This window comes from Oculina patagonica, chromosome 13, assembly GCF_052425735.1.
Source record: "Oculina patagonica isolate OP01 chromosome 13, crgOcupat, whole genome shotgun sequence".
Lineage (NCBI taxonomy): Eukaryota > Metazoa > Cnidaria > Anthozoa > Scleractinia > Oculinidae > Oculina > Oculina patagonica.
The window spans coordinates 37,757,801-37,773,703 of NC_135770.1; the positions used below are offsets into that span (position 1 = coordinate 37,757,801).

Below are 15,903 nucleotides of genomic sequence, written 5' to 3' on the forward strand. Positions count from 1 at the left end.
GACCAAAGCGTACTATAAGAGTTTATATGGATTTGAAATAAAGCCGGAAAATATTTTTTCTACCTTTGAAAAGCTATAATAAAACTAAAAACCTTACCTGTTGTCACTTTTTTGTGACTGTTTCCAGTGCTAATTAGAAAGCCATATATGCGCGATTTTCGTGATAGACCGTTGAAACGAAATCGCGCGTATGGCCTTCTAAAGCAGTAGAAAGACAAAAAGTGACATCAGGTAAGGTTTTAAGTTTTATTATAGCTTTTCAAAGGATATTTCAAATCCATACAAACAGATAAAAACTCTTATAGTACGCTTTGGTCACTTGTGTTTACATCAGCTGTTGTATGTAAACCTTCGGCAAGTAAAGCTAATTTTCAGTCACGGATGACGCATATTTATACGTCTCGTTTGTCCACCAAAGCCACACTTCGGCACAGTTCTCATTCAAGTCTCTAGGGAAGAGGTTTCACCACCGCGCCAGGAACTTGATAATGGGGCGCTTTGCTGGACTGCGGAAAAAAATAACTAAATTCCGATGGTATGGCTATGTATGTTTGAGAAGACATAAACTTTTCGTATTACTGGTGTTGCTTTGGTGCATTTTCCACTTCGTTATTTTGCATTTCAGTGGAAACCGCCGGGCGAGCGAAACTTTGGACAGCGAAAATCTGCGATTACATCCGTCAAATTTCGTTTTAGTGGAAAAATATGAAGATACTTTAATCATCCCTATTTCTAAACCGCAACAACCGCTGTCGAGGCATGTTTCATTTGCTTTCACCAACGCGGAAGACCATGAAGACACATCAAGCGCTGCTCCTAGTTCTAAACCGAAACTTGCGCTGACGTGGAAAAATTCATTTGCTTTCATTCATTCCGATGGTAGATACAGCGCAGGAGATGAAGGTGCTCCATTCTTAGTGATTTTTTCTTTTTCAACCAAACAGAACAACATTTCGCAGGAGTTAGTGGAAAACGATAAGCTCGCTCTCTGGAAGTTGAGCGAGTTTCTTGGTGCAATGAAAGAATTCGATGGCGCAACTTGTTTGCAGCCTGAAGCCGACTCCACACACAGCAGAGAAAACGATTATGTACCAAAACATGAAGAAATCAACAGCACAAGAAATATTCACCTAGATTCATCTTGGTGTCGATTTATTAAAAGGAAATGGAGTGTTCACATCAGAAATAACGGCCGGGTACAAAATGTAGTAATACAAGTGAGAAATGAATCTTTACCAATGAACTTGAAGATCTTGTTACAAAGCTGTAATGTAGTACAAGGGCCATTTATAATAAGAAAAGATGTCTTTGACAGAATAGGGGGGCTACCTGACAGTTTTGGAAAAGTTACCTTGCTAGAGTTTTTCATTCGATCTAAAGGCCAGTTGAAGATGGCAAAGTTGTCAAACTGCGTGTGGACACCCGCGATAACGCGCGTGGATCGTGGATCCCTCGAAGGTTCACATAACGTTTCTGAATATGGCTCATTTGGCAATAAACACGGGATTCTTCGCATCGTCACGGAAAGTCGAATTGAGTGGACAGCATGCGTTGCAAATTGGAAGCTATGCCCGGAGAAACCGTACGTTAAACCGCAAGATCTTCCCAGCATAGCAGCACCAATATGTTGTAGCACCGTTTTAGGTCAAATGCTGGCGAACATTACATGGGCGTTGACTCGTCTTGGTGTGGAATACCGCATCATTTATGGCACTTTGTTAGGTGCTGTTAGAAGTCAGGCTATTATACCATGGACGGCTGACGTTGATATCGCATTGACAAAGTCTGCGATTGAAAACGCTTCGACATTTTATGCTGTTAAAAAACTGCTTGGGAACCAGTATTATGTAGGGAAATCTTACATGGGTGTTCTAAGGGCTCACATCCTTATGGGACCTTACATGGAGGTTGACACGGCTCCCTTTTTTGACGGGCCTGATGATTTAGAAGGTAATTTGTTATTTAGTAACGACATCCAGGAAGCAGTGACGGGTATGCTGCCGGTGTCGGACAATTGGAGAGATCGCTCGTATGTCGATTTCTACTGGTCACCTTCAGCATGGATGAACGGTTCGTCCCTTGTCACAATTAACAATCAGCAATATGTCACTGTGAAAGAGGTTGAATACGAGTTAACAAACTGGTATGGTGAGAATTATCGGCAACCAATTCTTAAAGGAGAATGGGTGGGTTTCTCGGACCGAGGAACTGCGTAGCCTAATAAATATCGATCAGTGGTATATGATGCATAAAAAAAGAACGCATTTCACGAGCTTATTTTAACGTTAACATAGCCTGTTTCAGGCGTTCGCTTAATAAGGGATTAGTCCGTAAAACGGCGAAGAGAGAATAAGTGAGCGAGCCGAGGAGGCGTCCGTTGATTAACCCCGTGTTTTTTTTTTTCTCAATCGCCATTCTTTACGGACTTCATGATCACGCTGCTCCTCAAATAACCAAACACCTGGAACAGGCTAGCCGGTTACTGTTATGACATGGTCTATAATGGGTGAGAACCACATGGAGGAGGTTAGAAGTTACATTTTTATTTTATATACCCATGATTGTTACTGAATGTAGAGGACAATTGAATGTTGTTGTTTTGTTGTACACTGCTACATGACGATCGTTCTTGTGTGAAACTGTAAACGCGTGTACATTTTGATTTGATTTTAACATGTTTTAATTGGCTGCGAGCAATCAAGCCGCAGGGATAATCACCATAAGGGTTTGCAGTTTACTCATCGGAGGAACTTTACTTTACGTTAAGCAATTTTTAAGAGACATTTTGACGAGATAAAAAGCAAGATAGTGCATGCTCTTTGTTTGGTTATAAAAATAGAGAGACGATAAATGTGGAAACATAAAACTAGTTTTAAGCTTTTACAAAAGAAATTGATGACTTCTTCCCTTGTTTCCATGAGGTATGGAAACTCGAACACCTGTTAAAGTGCGAGATTTAAGTGAATGTTTTTACATTGTAAATTAAAACGCTCTGTCTTGTAAGATTGATGAAAATATTGAACAACCGTTCGATGTTAGCTTGCAGTGCAGACGTGTTTTGCAAAAAAAATTCGAGTTTAAATAACGTTTTATGTTATGTTTTGTATCAGTTATGCACGATCAAGCGCTGAATTTTCCATAGAGAGTTTTGAGGCGGTGGAAAAACGGACTATGAATACTGCTTATTTCGTGACAGTGACATCTTAATATATACTTAAGTTTCAAAGTTTCAGTTGCTTATTGTACATCATAATTGCATTAAACGTGCATTGACAATACTGCCATTCAAAACGTTGCTCTTTTTTTAAAAAGCGCATTTTCGTCCTTTATCGTATCTTTTACAAAATTCTCGATTTTGATTGGTTCTGCACGCGCCTATTTGTCACGTTATCGGTGCTCGATCACGTAGGTGTCCAATAACAGGTATCCAATTTGAGCAACTTTAAATTGCATACCAGTAATTGGACACCTACGCCATTCGCGCGTCAATTGCGCATTTGAATGGTTTTTTTTTTTTTTTGCTGTTTTCCTACTTTTTGTACAACCAATTAAATTTACCTTTGGCTTTTTCTCACAAAAAAGGTTCTCAAAGTCTTCTTAACTTCGAATTTTGTTATTGATACGATTAATTAGTAATATTGGACCACGTGTCGTACAATTCAGAGAGTAATCGTTGAAAATTACTCGCCCGATTACTAGCTCCCTGAATTGTACTCCACTCAGTCCAATTTTTTATTACTTTTTGTAATAATTCTAAAAGCATCAATATCATTTCATCAATTCGTTATTATAACAGGTTTTGATTTTTCCTTTTTTTTTCCATTTTTCCTTTTTATATGACAATTTATTGCAATTAGGTGTAGGTCTGAAATAGTGGATGGAAATCACATAAACTGATCTCTCCATTTAGCAGCTAAACCCGTATTCTAGATAAAACCTTGAAAGACATCAGAAAAAGAAAAAGAAAAAAGTCGACACCCCAAATGAATCAGTTTATTTCTCCTAGAGTAAATCAACATTACATGGCGTTGTGCATAATTACTGATGATAAAAATACAACAGAAAATTGCAAAGATTTCTACTTCATCAAGAGAACATGTCATGTGGGTTTCACGACTTGCTAAAACGTGCAGAATGAAAATTAAATTTACTCAATTCACAGCCATGTTAATTGTATACTATTCTAATAACGCTTATTTAATCACACCACACTAGCCTGGGTTGAAAAAGCATCTCAAGTAAATCCACGCCGAAAAAAAATAACAAAACGCGCACTAAGACAGTATAAGTCGTTTTGAAAGTCCGGTTTTGAAAATAAAATTAATGTGTTTACATCGAATAAAGAGCAGAAAATTCTTTAAGTGGAAAAATTCAAATCTAATTTCTGTAGATTAATCAAAAAGGTAACAAATCTTAAGGTATAGACATAGAGCTGTGCGTTCTGGGCAAAAAAAGATTATAACTGCGAAGATGCCTAATCAAATTGAGCTTATTCAGTTTGCCTTACTGTTTATTTCATCGCCTTATCCCTATCGCCACCCCGAGCTCTTCATGCATTTCTTGTAATCCCTGAATCCAGAGCAACTCAAACCAAATGGTACAAGGCAATACGAACTGTAAGGTTTCTTCTTGCAACACAGGTCGTGTTCGTAACAGCCCCGATGCCAGCAACAGTCGCCACAAAACCAGCTCCAACACGAACACCCTCTGCCGCACAATCCGCGGCAGTTATTTGCCGTGGGCTTTGTGCAGCCCCGCTTCTGCCTGTTGCCGTACTGCCCAGCGATGTCGTCCTCGAAGCCATGCGCAGCTTTAAGCTCGGGTGGGGTCTCTACATCTGATGCCTTTAGTAAATTGAAGCACAGGGAGTAAAATGGCTTGAGAATTTCCAAACGCGTGGAGTTGCTCCCCAGCGCCTCTGACACTCGCTCCAGTAGCTGAATTTCTGGAGCATAGTGCAGCTCGCTCATGGCTTCTTCGTAGTGGTTTTTCAGGGCTTCGTGTTCTGCCATTCCTTTCTGTCGTCTCAAAAAGGCTCGCAGCGCCTCTGGTGTTCTGGGGACATCGTTGGGGACATAAACCATAGAAGCGCCATTCCTGAAGAACAAAACAAATGAATAGTCAATTGGTTGATACAAAATGTCGACATAATTCAATTTTCCTCCTTCTTAGTTTTCATTAGTGTATGATAGTACTATTATCGGAGAGTTTCTGTTATTTCTAAGACTATGAAATCGATGCTCTTCAATTTGGCCTCATTTTCAACCCTGGCTAAAAACATGACGAGCCTTACTCGAAGTTCACGATAAATGGTGCGATACTGAACCGTAGCTTCCATACTGAAAATATTTTATAAATCTTGGTAAGGTTTCAGTTGCATATCAATAATCATGCTTAAATAAATCGACAGCATTGCTTACCCAACAAAAGCCTGATCCAAAACTTGGTAGAACAACATTTCAGGGCCAAGTTTCTTGTAAAGCACAATTTGTTCTCCTGTGGTCTTCATTAACTTCATGAAGCCTTCGCTGATATCGAAGCAAACGCCCAGGGTTTGATTATGGATGTAACATCCTTCGACTTCATCTTCCGAATAACTCTTCAAGTGAAGTGCTCGGTCCCCAGAAGTAGCTGTAATAGAGAGCAGAATAGCGACGAAGCTTGGAAGCATGAATCTCATGGCTGCTGGGTGATTTGTCTTTACGGGAGCGATCTAACTCTGTGCGTTTCTTAAGAACAGTGTTCAGCTACAGAACTTCACGGGAAATGGATGTGTCCGGCAGAGCTGTTGGATTTTATGTTGATTCCGCTCTTGCCAAAAGTTTGTCGTTGCTGTGGTATTAGGCGTGAATGTATGGCATGTTCAAATCACTTGTTTGACCAGGCGTGCGTGTTAACTTATCAAGAAATATTTTCCATTTATAATATAAAAATAATATAATTCCGCTGTACGCGAGGTAATACTGTTGGCAACTGGAATAAGTTCTTAAAAGAACTTTTATTAGTTTTAACTGATTATCCGTTTGTAAAAGTTAGACTGGAATAGTTACCCATTGATTTCGTGCCATTTGTGCACATAAAGCCTCTTAATGTTCCATTGTGTCGTCAATAATATTCCATTTATGAACGGAAAAGAGACAATATCAATTAAACAACTGTGAATTAATTTTACACTTCATGTCATTTACACTGTTTACATTTTCCTTTCAGGAGAACGCAATTAGCACGCAAACCTAAGAACGTAAAAAAATATCAAGGGAAGGTCGGGAGAAATCTCGCTTAGTCTTCGCTGAAATTCCAGCTGAGCATATACAGTCGCTCTCGCCGGTAAAATAGAAATCTATCAGCTTGTTGGAGTAGATTTTTCCTTATTTAACAACACATTATCTTATCATGCCTTATAACATCCTGTTTACGTAAGAGGAAGAAAAACATATCTTGTCATAATAGGTGCAAAGTGAAACTAATCATTTTTTAAAACTTCCTGTGTTTAGGAAATCAAAGCTAAGAACTAGTTGCCATTAAACATTTCACTTTTAGCTTTGAGCTGATCGTGGATGGTTACAGTCAGCCTGAGTCCTAGTTTGAGCTACGATGTCGTAACACAATTTTAATAAACTTCTTAGTAATAACAAATAAAAAGCAATTTAAATTTCATCTAATAGCCCCGCTACAGAATCACTCAGGGAAGCGTGAAGTTCTATGCATAGAAAATGTTAAAATAGTAGCGAATTTTGTAACTGATAGTGTTTCCCGTGATCCGTTTACCGTTCCTTTTTATCTTGCAAACGGTTATAATGAACACGGTAGCATTAAAAATTGTGAATTTCACCCACACTTAAATAAATATTGTATCGGTTGTGCGTAATCTTTATGCAACTAAACCCATTTTCTAAGAGAAATATTTGAACAAGAGGCCAAGCACACGTATATCTCAGACATTCAGTAACGCGCAGTATCGCAGTCAGTTTTACAAGTTTTGCTTTGTGAAGAGTCTACAGGGCGAGTCAAAATACAAATAACGAGTAAAAATATATAGAGGATATTACACGGCGGCGCGAAGATATGAATTTTATTTTCGAGTGGTAAAGCAATATTTTACGAATGAGCGCAGCGAATGAGTAAAATATTGCTTTTACCACGAGAAAATAAAATTCATATCTTCAAGCCACCGTGTAATTTTCTTTTTATTATATAGACAAACATCATGCATGAAGTAAAAGTTAAAAAATTTTTATTCATCAAGAGGTTAAACACGATCGATGGCTAAAAATAACAATTGAGCAAATTGCCAATCTGAAAGGCAAAATTTCGCGAACTGAAGCTTTCAGAAGATGTATTTATCCGTAAATTTAAAAACAGTCTGTTTATTAGCTTTCATCAATGTCACTGATAATATATAATTCACCGTTTTGAAATCTGTTTCTGCTCAAACTCACCGCTTTTCTGTTTTTTGATCGCAAAGTCTTGCAGTTCGGCAGCTGAAACCCAGGAGCTGAAATTTCTTGATTTTCCCTCCCTTCGTCTGACCCTCCACAAGCAACAAGCTCTTTTCATTTTTTGTCTTTGAAATAATTTTAAGTCATGTGAAGTCTTTTCTTCTCGTTAGCATTTTCCTGCTCCTCAGTGAAAGATTTTATTTTGGCTTCACTGTTCAGTGAACTTCACGAACCGATAGCTCGCCATTTCCAACCGGCGTTGGCAGCTTTGCACAAACAACCGTGCAAAGGCTAGGCTTTTGTACATTATGCTAACATTTTTTCGAGCATTTTAGTGAGGCAAAAGCATTGAGCATTATTCGAGCATTTTAGTGGCATTTTCCCGGAAAATTGATTTTTTTTTTCCGAGAAAAAAAAAGAAATTAATTTTTTTTAGAGAAAATGAAGACTAAAACTGAAAATTCAACTACAAATAACTTTAAGAGATAGTCAACTACTTTCTGTACTTAGCCTCATAGATGATTTCGAGGATTATGTTTTTTGGCTGTATTTATGAACTTGTATACGTTGTTGTTGTTACTTGCAACACTTGTACGTTTTTGTAAGTGTTAACAGTTATCACCATGTTAAAAACTTTAAAATTAAATTTAAAAAAACCGTTTGTATAATGAGGTCTAATGAGCATTATCAGAGCATTTTAACGACTTTTTTTAGGGAGACTGAACATTTTAGTGGGAAAAATGGAGCATTAAGGTGGAGCATTTTAGTAGGGAAACAAAAGCATAATGTACAAAAGCCTAGCAAAGGCGGGAAATGACGTCATCGATATCCTCACTAGTGAGGATATGGAAAATACGCCACTACAGTCCCGGATGCAGTTTCGTATGAATTTTACGAGTGGTCTATTTTCCAGTAAAACACTCGCGGCTATATAATAAACAGCAATACTGCACACTAATAGGTCTGACGAGAGAGAGTTATTATTCGACTTTTTCTTTTCCCGAAATGCTTTCCATTTTTTAATCTTTTGCACGATTTTTTAATCTTTTCCGTAAAAATATCACGAGATCTTTGCACTCGTTTCGCGCGTTGTTTGTACATCACAAAGCGGACTTGGATAGTAATTCTGTAATTTGTCCTATTTTTTTATTTGTGAGTTATTGGCCATAACATTACCCTTTAAGCCCCCGGGGAGGAGGGGTAGGGAGTGGCGAGGAGGCAAAATGATGACTTATCAGAAGGAGGTTTCACATTGTTAAATGTTTTTCCGATTGTTTTAAAATAACACACTTAAAAATAGTATTATTGATTTCAAAATTGAAGCTTAAGATGAGAAGGCTTATATTATTAGGGGGGAGGGTTAATACCACGATGGGCTTCAACGTTTTTAAGGAATGCCAACCTATCCTGGCTTCCGATTATCCTGATTCAAGAAAAGGGCCGGAAGACGGACATAGAGATTAGTCCATGTGAAATGGAAAGAACTACTAAAAAAACAACACCTTTGAAAAAAAAAGTTGAGAGAGTAAAGACACAAAATCAAGAGCAAAACGGTTTTTACTTTGGTAAATTCATGTTAAAACAATTTACATGAATTGAGGCCTTAGGTTTAAGTATTCGCTTATCAAGCAAGTGATTGTGGTGTTTACTACAGGCAGCTCATCCCCACCAGCTCCAAGAGAGACAATCCTGATATCCTCCGAATCCAGAGCATTGGAAACCGTATGAATATGGTGAGATGCAATGCGGACTTGTGGGGTTATACTTGCAACACAGGTCGTGCTCATAACACCCCTGATGATGACAGCAGTCACCACAAACCCAGCTCCAACACCAGCAGCCTTTACCGCACAATCCACGGCAGTCATTCGCTTGTGGCCTCTGGCAGCTGCGCTTCTGCCTTCCTTCAACCTGCTCGGTGGTGTCAGGCGCAGCCTTGAGCTCGGATGGGATCTCGACATCTGATGCCTTTAATAAGTTCAGACACAGGACGTAAAATGGCTCGAGAATTTCCAGCCGTGTGGAGTTGTCGCTCAGCGCTGCTGACACTCGCTCCAGTAGCTGGACTTCTGGAACATAGTGCAGCTCGCTCATGACTTCTTGGTAGTGGTTTTTTAGGGCTTCGTGTTCTGCCATTCCTTTCTTTCGTCTCAAAAAGCCTCGCAGCGCCTCTGGAGTTCTGGGAACATCGTTGGGGACATAAACCATGGAAGCGTCATTCCTGGGGAGCAAAGCAACTGCATTGTCACTTCAGTTGATACAAAAAAGTTGCACACAATTCTTTATACACTATGGACTTACACCGTCTTTCTCTCAGCCAAATTAATCAACGAAAGCGCTGTTCGTAAAAAATGACCCTTTAAAAAACTAACTTAAAAACTAATGAACTTTAAACTAAATCCAAGTTGATTTCCTTTTTCAACATACGATAAGCGCGTGCTCTAACTTTCACAAATAACGTACGGCAAGTGCCATCATGGTGTCAGTGTTATGTGTCATAATTTAGTTCGTAATAGTGATTTAGCTAGCAGGAGGGCATTTTGCGTGCGCATGCGTGCAACCGCTGTACAAAGACCGCGTGATCTTGGGAATAAAAATGGCGCGGAAGATTCAAACTTTGTTTTTTGTACTGTTTATCATCACATAATTTAATATAGACGTAAATTTCGCTAAGAAAAAGTGTTCTGTGTGTGGCAAGGCTCTTATAAAGCAGATTTTCTGGCCTGCTTCGCGATCGTTGTTGCAAATAATGGGAAAATATGTGGGACAGGTAGGAAAGCCTTCACCGACAAAAATCAAACAGGCCGTAAAAGGAGGAAAACATTTATCCGTTTGCTGGAGTGTGATATATTAGGATCAAAACTTCACATCAAATCAATTGCTGTAATACAGGCAGAGTGCGGGCAATATTATAGCTTGTCGGGAGATTTTTTGCCTAAAGGGACGGCCACCAAAGAAAAGGGTTTTCCCTGAGGGGAAAGACATGTTTGGGGGTTCTGCACATGATAATGCAGCTCACTGATGTCTAAAGCAAAGCCAACTTGCCCTCGACTGGCAAACAGGGTTTCCTGCAACAAGAACTGCAGTTCTTTAAACACATTTAGGCGACACAAAAGTAAAACAGTCGTTATAACAGAATGAACATCAATCTTAAAGAAATAAACGTTGAATGAAAAATTGAAAATAACATTGTTTATAGTTAAAAATTATTTCTTAAGACATTTTATACAGCAGTTATTAGAACGTTTCTGAAAAATATATATATCGCTTGTTCGTTTCATGCTATTTTTTGACTGGTGATCAAGGCTAGATTTTGATAAAGGAGCCAAAAATGTACTAATTAACATAGTAAAATGTAAACAAATAGTCTACCAGCAAAGAATTACCATAACACTTTAAAATTAAGACCGATCGCAGTAATTCTTTTCTTGTTCAACAGAATAATTGTGGTATCATCGAAATGTGAAGTTATTTTGACCAATGCTCAAGTTTAAGGAAATAATCACAAACGATAGTTTCTCTGTTAGAATAAACCAGCGAGAACGTACGTTAAAGAAAGCTAAAAATTTCCACAATTGACCATTTTTTAACGCTACCTTCGCAGCATTAGACGATAGTTTAAGTACTTCAGGCTCCATATATCATCGGTAGACGCTGGAGATCAAGGCTAGATTTTGAGATTTTTGCATTGTGAGAACGATTAAATTGTAGTTTTATGACAAATCTGAACAAAATCATGACCACTCGCTCAAACCCGGGATACTTGATTATAACATCGTATATTTAAAACTGCTGTTTTATATTTTAGTACTAAGTAGCCGTAGCGCTTTGTCCGTTTAGATCTTCCGGCTATTAAAAACATGGTCAAGGTATTTAGGTTCTTTACATTCGGTCGCCATTTTGTCCACGTGCAATGTTTAAGGTCATTGCCCTGTATTGCATTGCGCATCAGTTACTGCGCAGAATTTTACGCGTAATTAGCACGCGCGCGCGCGCACATCAACAAAATGGCGGCTTTTTTCTATGCGGCTTAGTCCGCGAGAGAAGTTAATTGTCACTTTCTCCTAAACGAGCCTGGTGACCTATCAATTTTTTCTCATATTTTGGGTGTAGCGATCAAAATCTTTCTGTAAAATGAAAACAGATCAATTCATGTGTTTGAAAAATAAATTATCGTTAAAAACGTGTACTTTGCTAGTATTCGCAGAGGAATTTTAAAGGAATTATATGGAATATACAAGGTCTTCCTGCTCCTAAACGAATCTGGTGACCCCCCTTTTTTATTTCAAAATTTAAGTTCCCTTAACGTAATAAACCGGTAGGCGAAGTTTGGATAAAAAATTGTGTTCAGTTCTATTTCAGGGCAATGACCTTAATACACATAGCCAAAGTCGATCAGATAAACAGCACGCCGACACCAAACTTTGCTTGTTGTTGTCAGAAGATAAAGCAAGGACTCTTAGTATTGTATACAGCAAATAAAACTTAAAACACGTTTTATTTTGAGCTAGAAATTAGGCCATAAATTGTGGAAAATATGTAAACAATCGATAGCAGAACTTCTCTGTCGTGCGCACTAGTCCATATCGACGCATGCGCACGCAAAATGCCCTCCTGCTGATTTAGCTTACCCGATAAAAGTCTGATCCAACACTTGGTAGAACAGCATTTCAGGGCCAAGTTTCATGTGAAGCACAATTTGTTCTCCTGTGGTCTTCAGTAATTTCATTAAATCTTTGCGAATATCGAAGCAAACGCCCAGGGTTTGATTATGGATGTAACATCCCTCGACTTGATCCTCCGAATAACTCTTTAAGTGAAGTGCTTGGTCTGCAGAAGTAGCTGCAATGGAGAACAGAATAGCGACGAAGCTTACAAACATGAACTCCATGTCTGCTGGGCGTTTCATCGTAACTTTGAATTGATCATGTGCTTAGTTTCCCTAGCACAATGTTCAGCTACAGAATGATGGAGTACTGTACGTGCTAATGAGTGCCTGGCTGAGTAAACACTGAATGTTCGGCGCGGTTAGATTATACAGAAATCTTGCAAACCAAGATGTTGATGAAAAAATACCAGATAAAGACGGGAACTGAAGGAAAAAATCAATGCCGACCAAGAATTATTTGGACAAGTCGGCACCGATGTTTGAGTTGTTTGTCACTAACTCGTTACCACTATTGTGATTTCTGTGTCAACCTCGCAATGTATGCCGCAGTACTAATGAGGTGGTATACAACAAGTGAAAACAGTTGCGTAACCTTCTCAAATCAGAGCCGTATTATTAAACTGCGCTTTGCTCGGCGTGTTTCTCCCACCCTATGCCACTGTTTTTCTAGCTGAATATGTCAAAAACTCGGGCTCCGTGCTTCATTACGGGTTCCAAACACCAAGAACAGATGAAAGCACGAGGTCTTGGCAATATAACGGGAGCTTTTATTGTTTCGAATTGTTTGGGGAACCCGTGATGAAGCACGGGGCCCGAGTTTTTGACTTGTCATCTTAAATGAAACAATACGAAACATTATACAGAAATTATGAAAGAAAAAAAAGGAGTTAACTTTTTCAGAAGACAATTCGAGTAGAATAGCGATAATTAAGTCGAGCTTCAATTGTTTCAAATGATCACTTTGTGGCATATATGCTCCGAAAAATTCAAATGATCTGTTTTGTTATGATCCACCGAAGGACGACAATCTTATCCCGGGTTTCCTTTTTGAAGAGCGAAAGATGATTTCAACAAGCTCCCGTATTGAAGCAGGAATGAAAGGCTCAGCAAAATTTTATTTCAAAACTGAACAGCTAGTTTCGCAAAGTTCAAATATATTTTCATCATTCTTTAGCAAACCGGGCAAATCAAAAGTCTTTTCGACCTTAAAACAAAAACGCCCACAGATTGCATGTTCAAGTGGTGCTAATTACACCGGTGAGACCATGAGAAATTTGGAAGTGCGAATTGTTGAACACTCAAACCCTTCTAGTGACTCTGAAACCGCCCGTCATAGGTGAAAATCCATCTTATTCTTATTCTTTCAACTGGCAAATCCTTTGTACGGCACACTTTTTTTACAGTAAACGCAGATGAAAATACGAAATACGTTAGTGTAGCAATGATGTTCAAAGGCATATGAATGAACCCAAGTTTTACTGAGATATCAGTTGATAAGTTCTAAGTGCAAGATTACATATTTTCGTAAGAGACAAACATCAAGCTACAAAGCAGTACCTTTTGTCGACCACTTTTATCTTTATTTTCTTGTTGTAGATAAGCTGACAAAAAAATCTAAATTGTTACAACATTTATCGGCATGGGCATTTAATTTAAGAGTAAACCTGGTGCTACGTTAAATCTCACTATATTTCAGGTCATTTCTTCAATTTAAACTTGCAAGCAAAATCTCACTCGTAACAGATAATCTAAATGCTGCTGTGGCGAAAAAAGATCAGATTAAAGCAGCGTCTTAGGATAAGCAATTCGGGTAAGCGCCATAGCCCGAACAGCTAAAATCGTGTTTATAGGTGCGAAGGCAGTATTCATGAAAATACCCCTTCTCGTCACAACACCGGTCGTGCTCATAGCATCCTTGATGCCAGCAGCAATCTCCACAGACAAATTTCCAGCACGAACACCCTTTACCACACATGCCATAGCAGTCGTTGCCTTCTGGATCATGACTCATGTCCTGACAGCTGCGCTTTTGCCTCTGATGATCGTGTAACCTAAGCGTAGCCTTGAACTCGGCAGACGTCGGTACATTCGATGCACTTAGCAGGTGGAGGCATAAGGTGTGAAATGGCTTGAGGATTGCCAGCTGGGTGCTGTTGTCCATGAGTGCCTCTTGAACCAACTCAAGCAGTTGAATTTCTGGGGTGTAGTGGAGCTCACTCATGGCCTCTTCGTCGTGAGCTTTTGTGGACTCAATTTCTTCCGTCTTTCGTTGCTCAGTTGATGAACCTTTCTTCAGCGCCAAAAAGGACAGGAGCTCCTTTCGATTTCTGGGAATATCCTTTGGAATGTAAACCATCGACCCGTCAACACTTTAACTCATATCACTTTAGAAGAGAAAGAAGTAAAAGAAGTTAGGGAACTTGTCAAGCTGTCTCATTTTAATGATAGTTGAGTAAAATTCTTGTGCACTCGTGCAATTTTTTTCATTTAATTTTAAGAAAATCAGCACACAAAACCGTTGCTTTCGCGTGTGATCGTTTACAGTTATTAACCTCAAAAAGCTTTCCTCGTAGGTCTGCAACTATTAGCTTGACAATGTGACGCAGATTATACAATACAATATACAATACAATACAATTTTAATGTCCATACGTGGGACGAGGTCTCCCTCAATGTCCGAGCCAAAGGCTCATGTATAAAACGTAGGACTTAAAATTAAAATACACTAAAATATATGCTATTAAAAGTATATAAAATTTATCCCACCCATTAAAAATAGAATGATAAAAAGGACAAAACTAAAATTTAAATTTAAAAAAATATATAAATTTTTAAGACAAGCTGTAAATGTAATTATTGTTTATCTTAGATCCACTTACATTTTTACTAAAATATAAATTTTTAGATACTTTTTTAATCTTTTACATCTGTAAATTTAGTTAGGATCGGGCAGGCGAAGAGCCACTCTGTGGATAAACTGCCCGATGTGCCATTATTATTATTATTATTATTATTATTATTATTATTATTATTATTATTATTATTATTATTATTATTATTATTATTATTATTATTATTAACTAACATCACCTCCCTCTCCTTACCCCATACTGTATAAATAGTTTAAATCAATGGATCAAGTGATAAAGAATATATAAAAAACGCCCAAGGATAAAAAGATAAAAACACATCAAATGGTAAAAATGTAAGTGGATCTAAGATAAACAATAATTACATTTACAGCTTGTCTTAAAATTATCAAAATTAAAAGTGTTCAACCTTTTGCGAAAATCGTTTAAGTTCGTTGATTGTTTAATGTAAACAGGCAGTTGGTTCCATCGATTATCACTAGAAAGAGGACGGACCTTTAAAAAAAGCTACCAACCGGTCCCAAGTACTTTCTTCCATTTGTACGAAAAACGCCACAACTAAACTGATTTAGAGAAACATCATTCGCCAATTAAGTCTAAAAATATAAACAGTAAACCGTTCATATTCTTACCCAAGAAATGCCTGATCCAGTACTTGGTAGAAGAACGAGTCTGGATAAAGATCTTTGTCTACAAAAATGATTTCTCCGGTAGTCTTCAGAAGCTCCATCGAATGTTGCTGAATATCGAAGCAGATACCGAGCGTTTCGTTGTAGTAGTAACAGCCTTTCACTTGTTCCTCATTGTAACTCTTCAAGTCAAGGCCTTGAACTACGTCTCTTGGATCTGGGAAGTTTGTGGCAGACACTAGCAAAGTGGTAAAACTCAAGAGCAAGAAAATCTTTACGGCTGAAAGATACATCGT

General features: G+C 38.3%; 4 protein-coding genes across 4 annotated transcripts; 1 reads left to right on the plus strand and 3 right to left on the minus strand.

Annotated features, from left to right (window-relative positions):
• Positions 1-488: 488 nt before the first annotated feature.
• Positions 489-2,216, plus strand: LOC144635638 (uncharacterized). The gene has a single exon (XM_078494723.1). It carries the CDS (start codon positions 489-491, stop codon positions 2,214-2,216), a length of 1,728 nt encoding a protein of 575 aa, XP_078350849.1.
• Positions 2,217-4,509: 2,293 nt separating this feature from the next.
• On the minus strand, positions 4,510-5,857 carry LOC144635749 (uncharacterized). Its single transcript, XM_078494831.1, has 2 exons — positions 5,421-5,857; positions 4,510-5,097 (listed from the first exon to the last, which is right to left on the minus strand). Exons 1-2 carry the CDS (start codon positions 5,678-5,680, stop codon positions 4,530-4,532), a joined length of 828 nt encoding a protein of 275 aa, XP_078350957.1. The 5' UTR covers positions 5,681-5,857; the 3' UTR covers positions 4,510-4,529.
• Positions 5,858-9,044: 3,187 nt separating this feature from the next.
• Positions 9,045-12,348, minus strand: LOC144635639 (uncharacterized). Its single transcript, XM_078494725.1, has 2 exons — positions 12,071-12,348; positions 9,045-9,660 (listed from the first exon to the last, which is right to left on the minus strand). Exons 1-2 carry the CDS (start codon positions 12,346-12,348, stop codon positions 9,099-9,101), a joined length of 840 nt encoding a protein of 279 aa, XP_078350851.1. The 3' UTR covers positions 9,045-9,098.
• A 1,418-nt stretch (positions 12,349-13,766) lies between these two features.
• On the minus strand, positions 13,767-15,856 carry LOC144634461 (uncharacterized). The gene is made up of 2 exons (XM_078493413.1): positions 15,611-15,856; positions 13,767-14,477 (listed from the first exon to the last, which is right to left on the minus strand). The coding sequence occupies exons 1-2, from the start codon at positions 15,706-15,708 to the stop codon at positions 13,901-13,903; spliced, it is 675 nt and encodes a 224-aa protein (XP_078349539.1). The 5' UTR covers positions 15,709-15,856; the 3' UTR covers positions 13,767-13,900.
• Between the last annotated feature and the right edge of the window lie 47 nt (positions 15,857-15,903).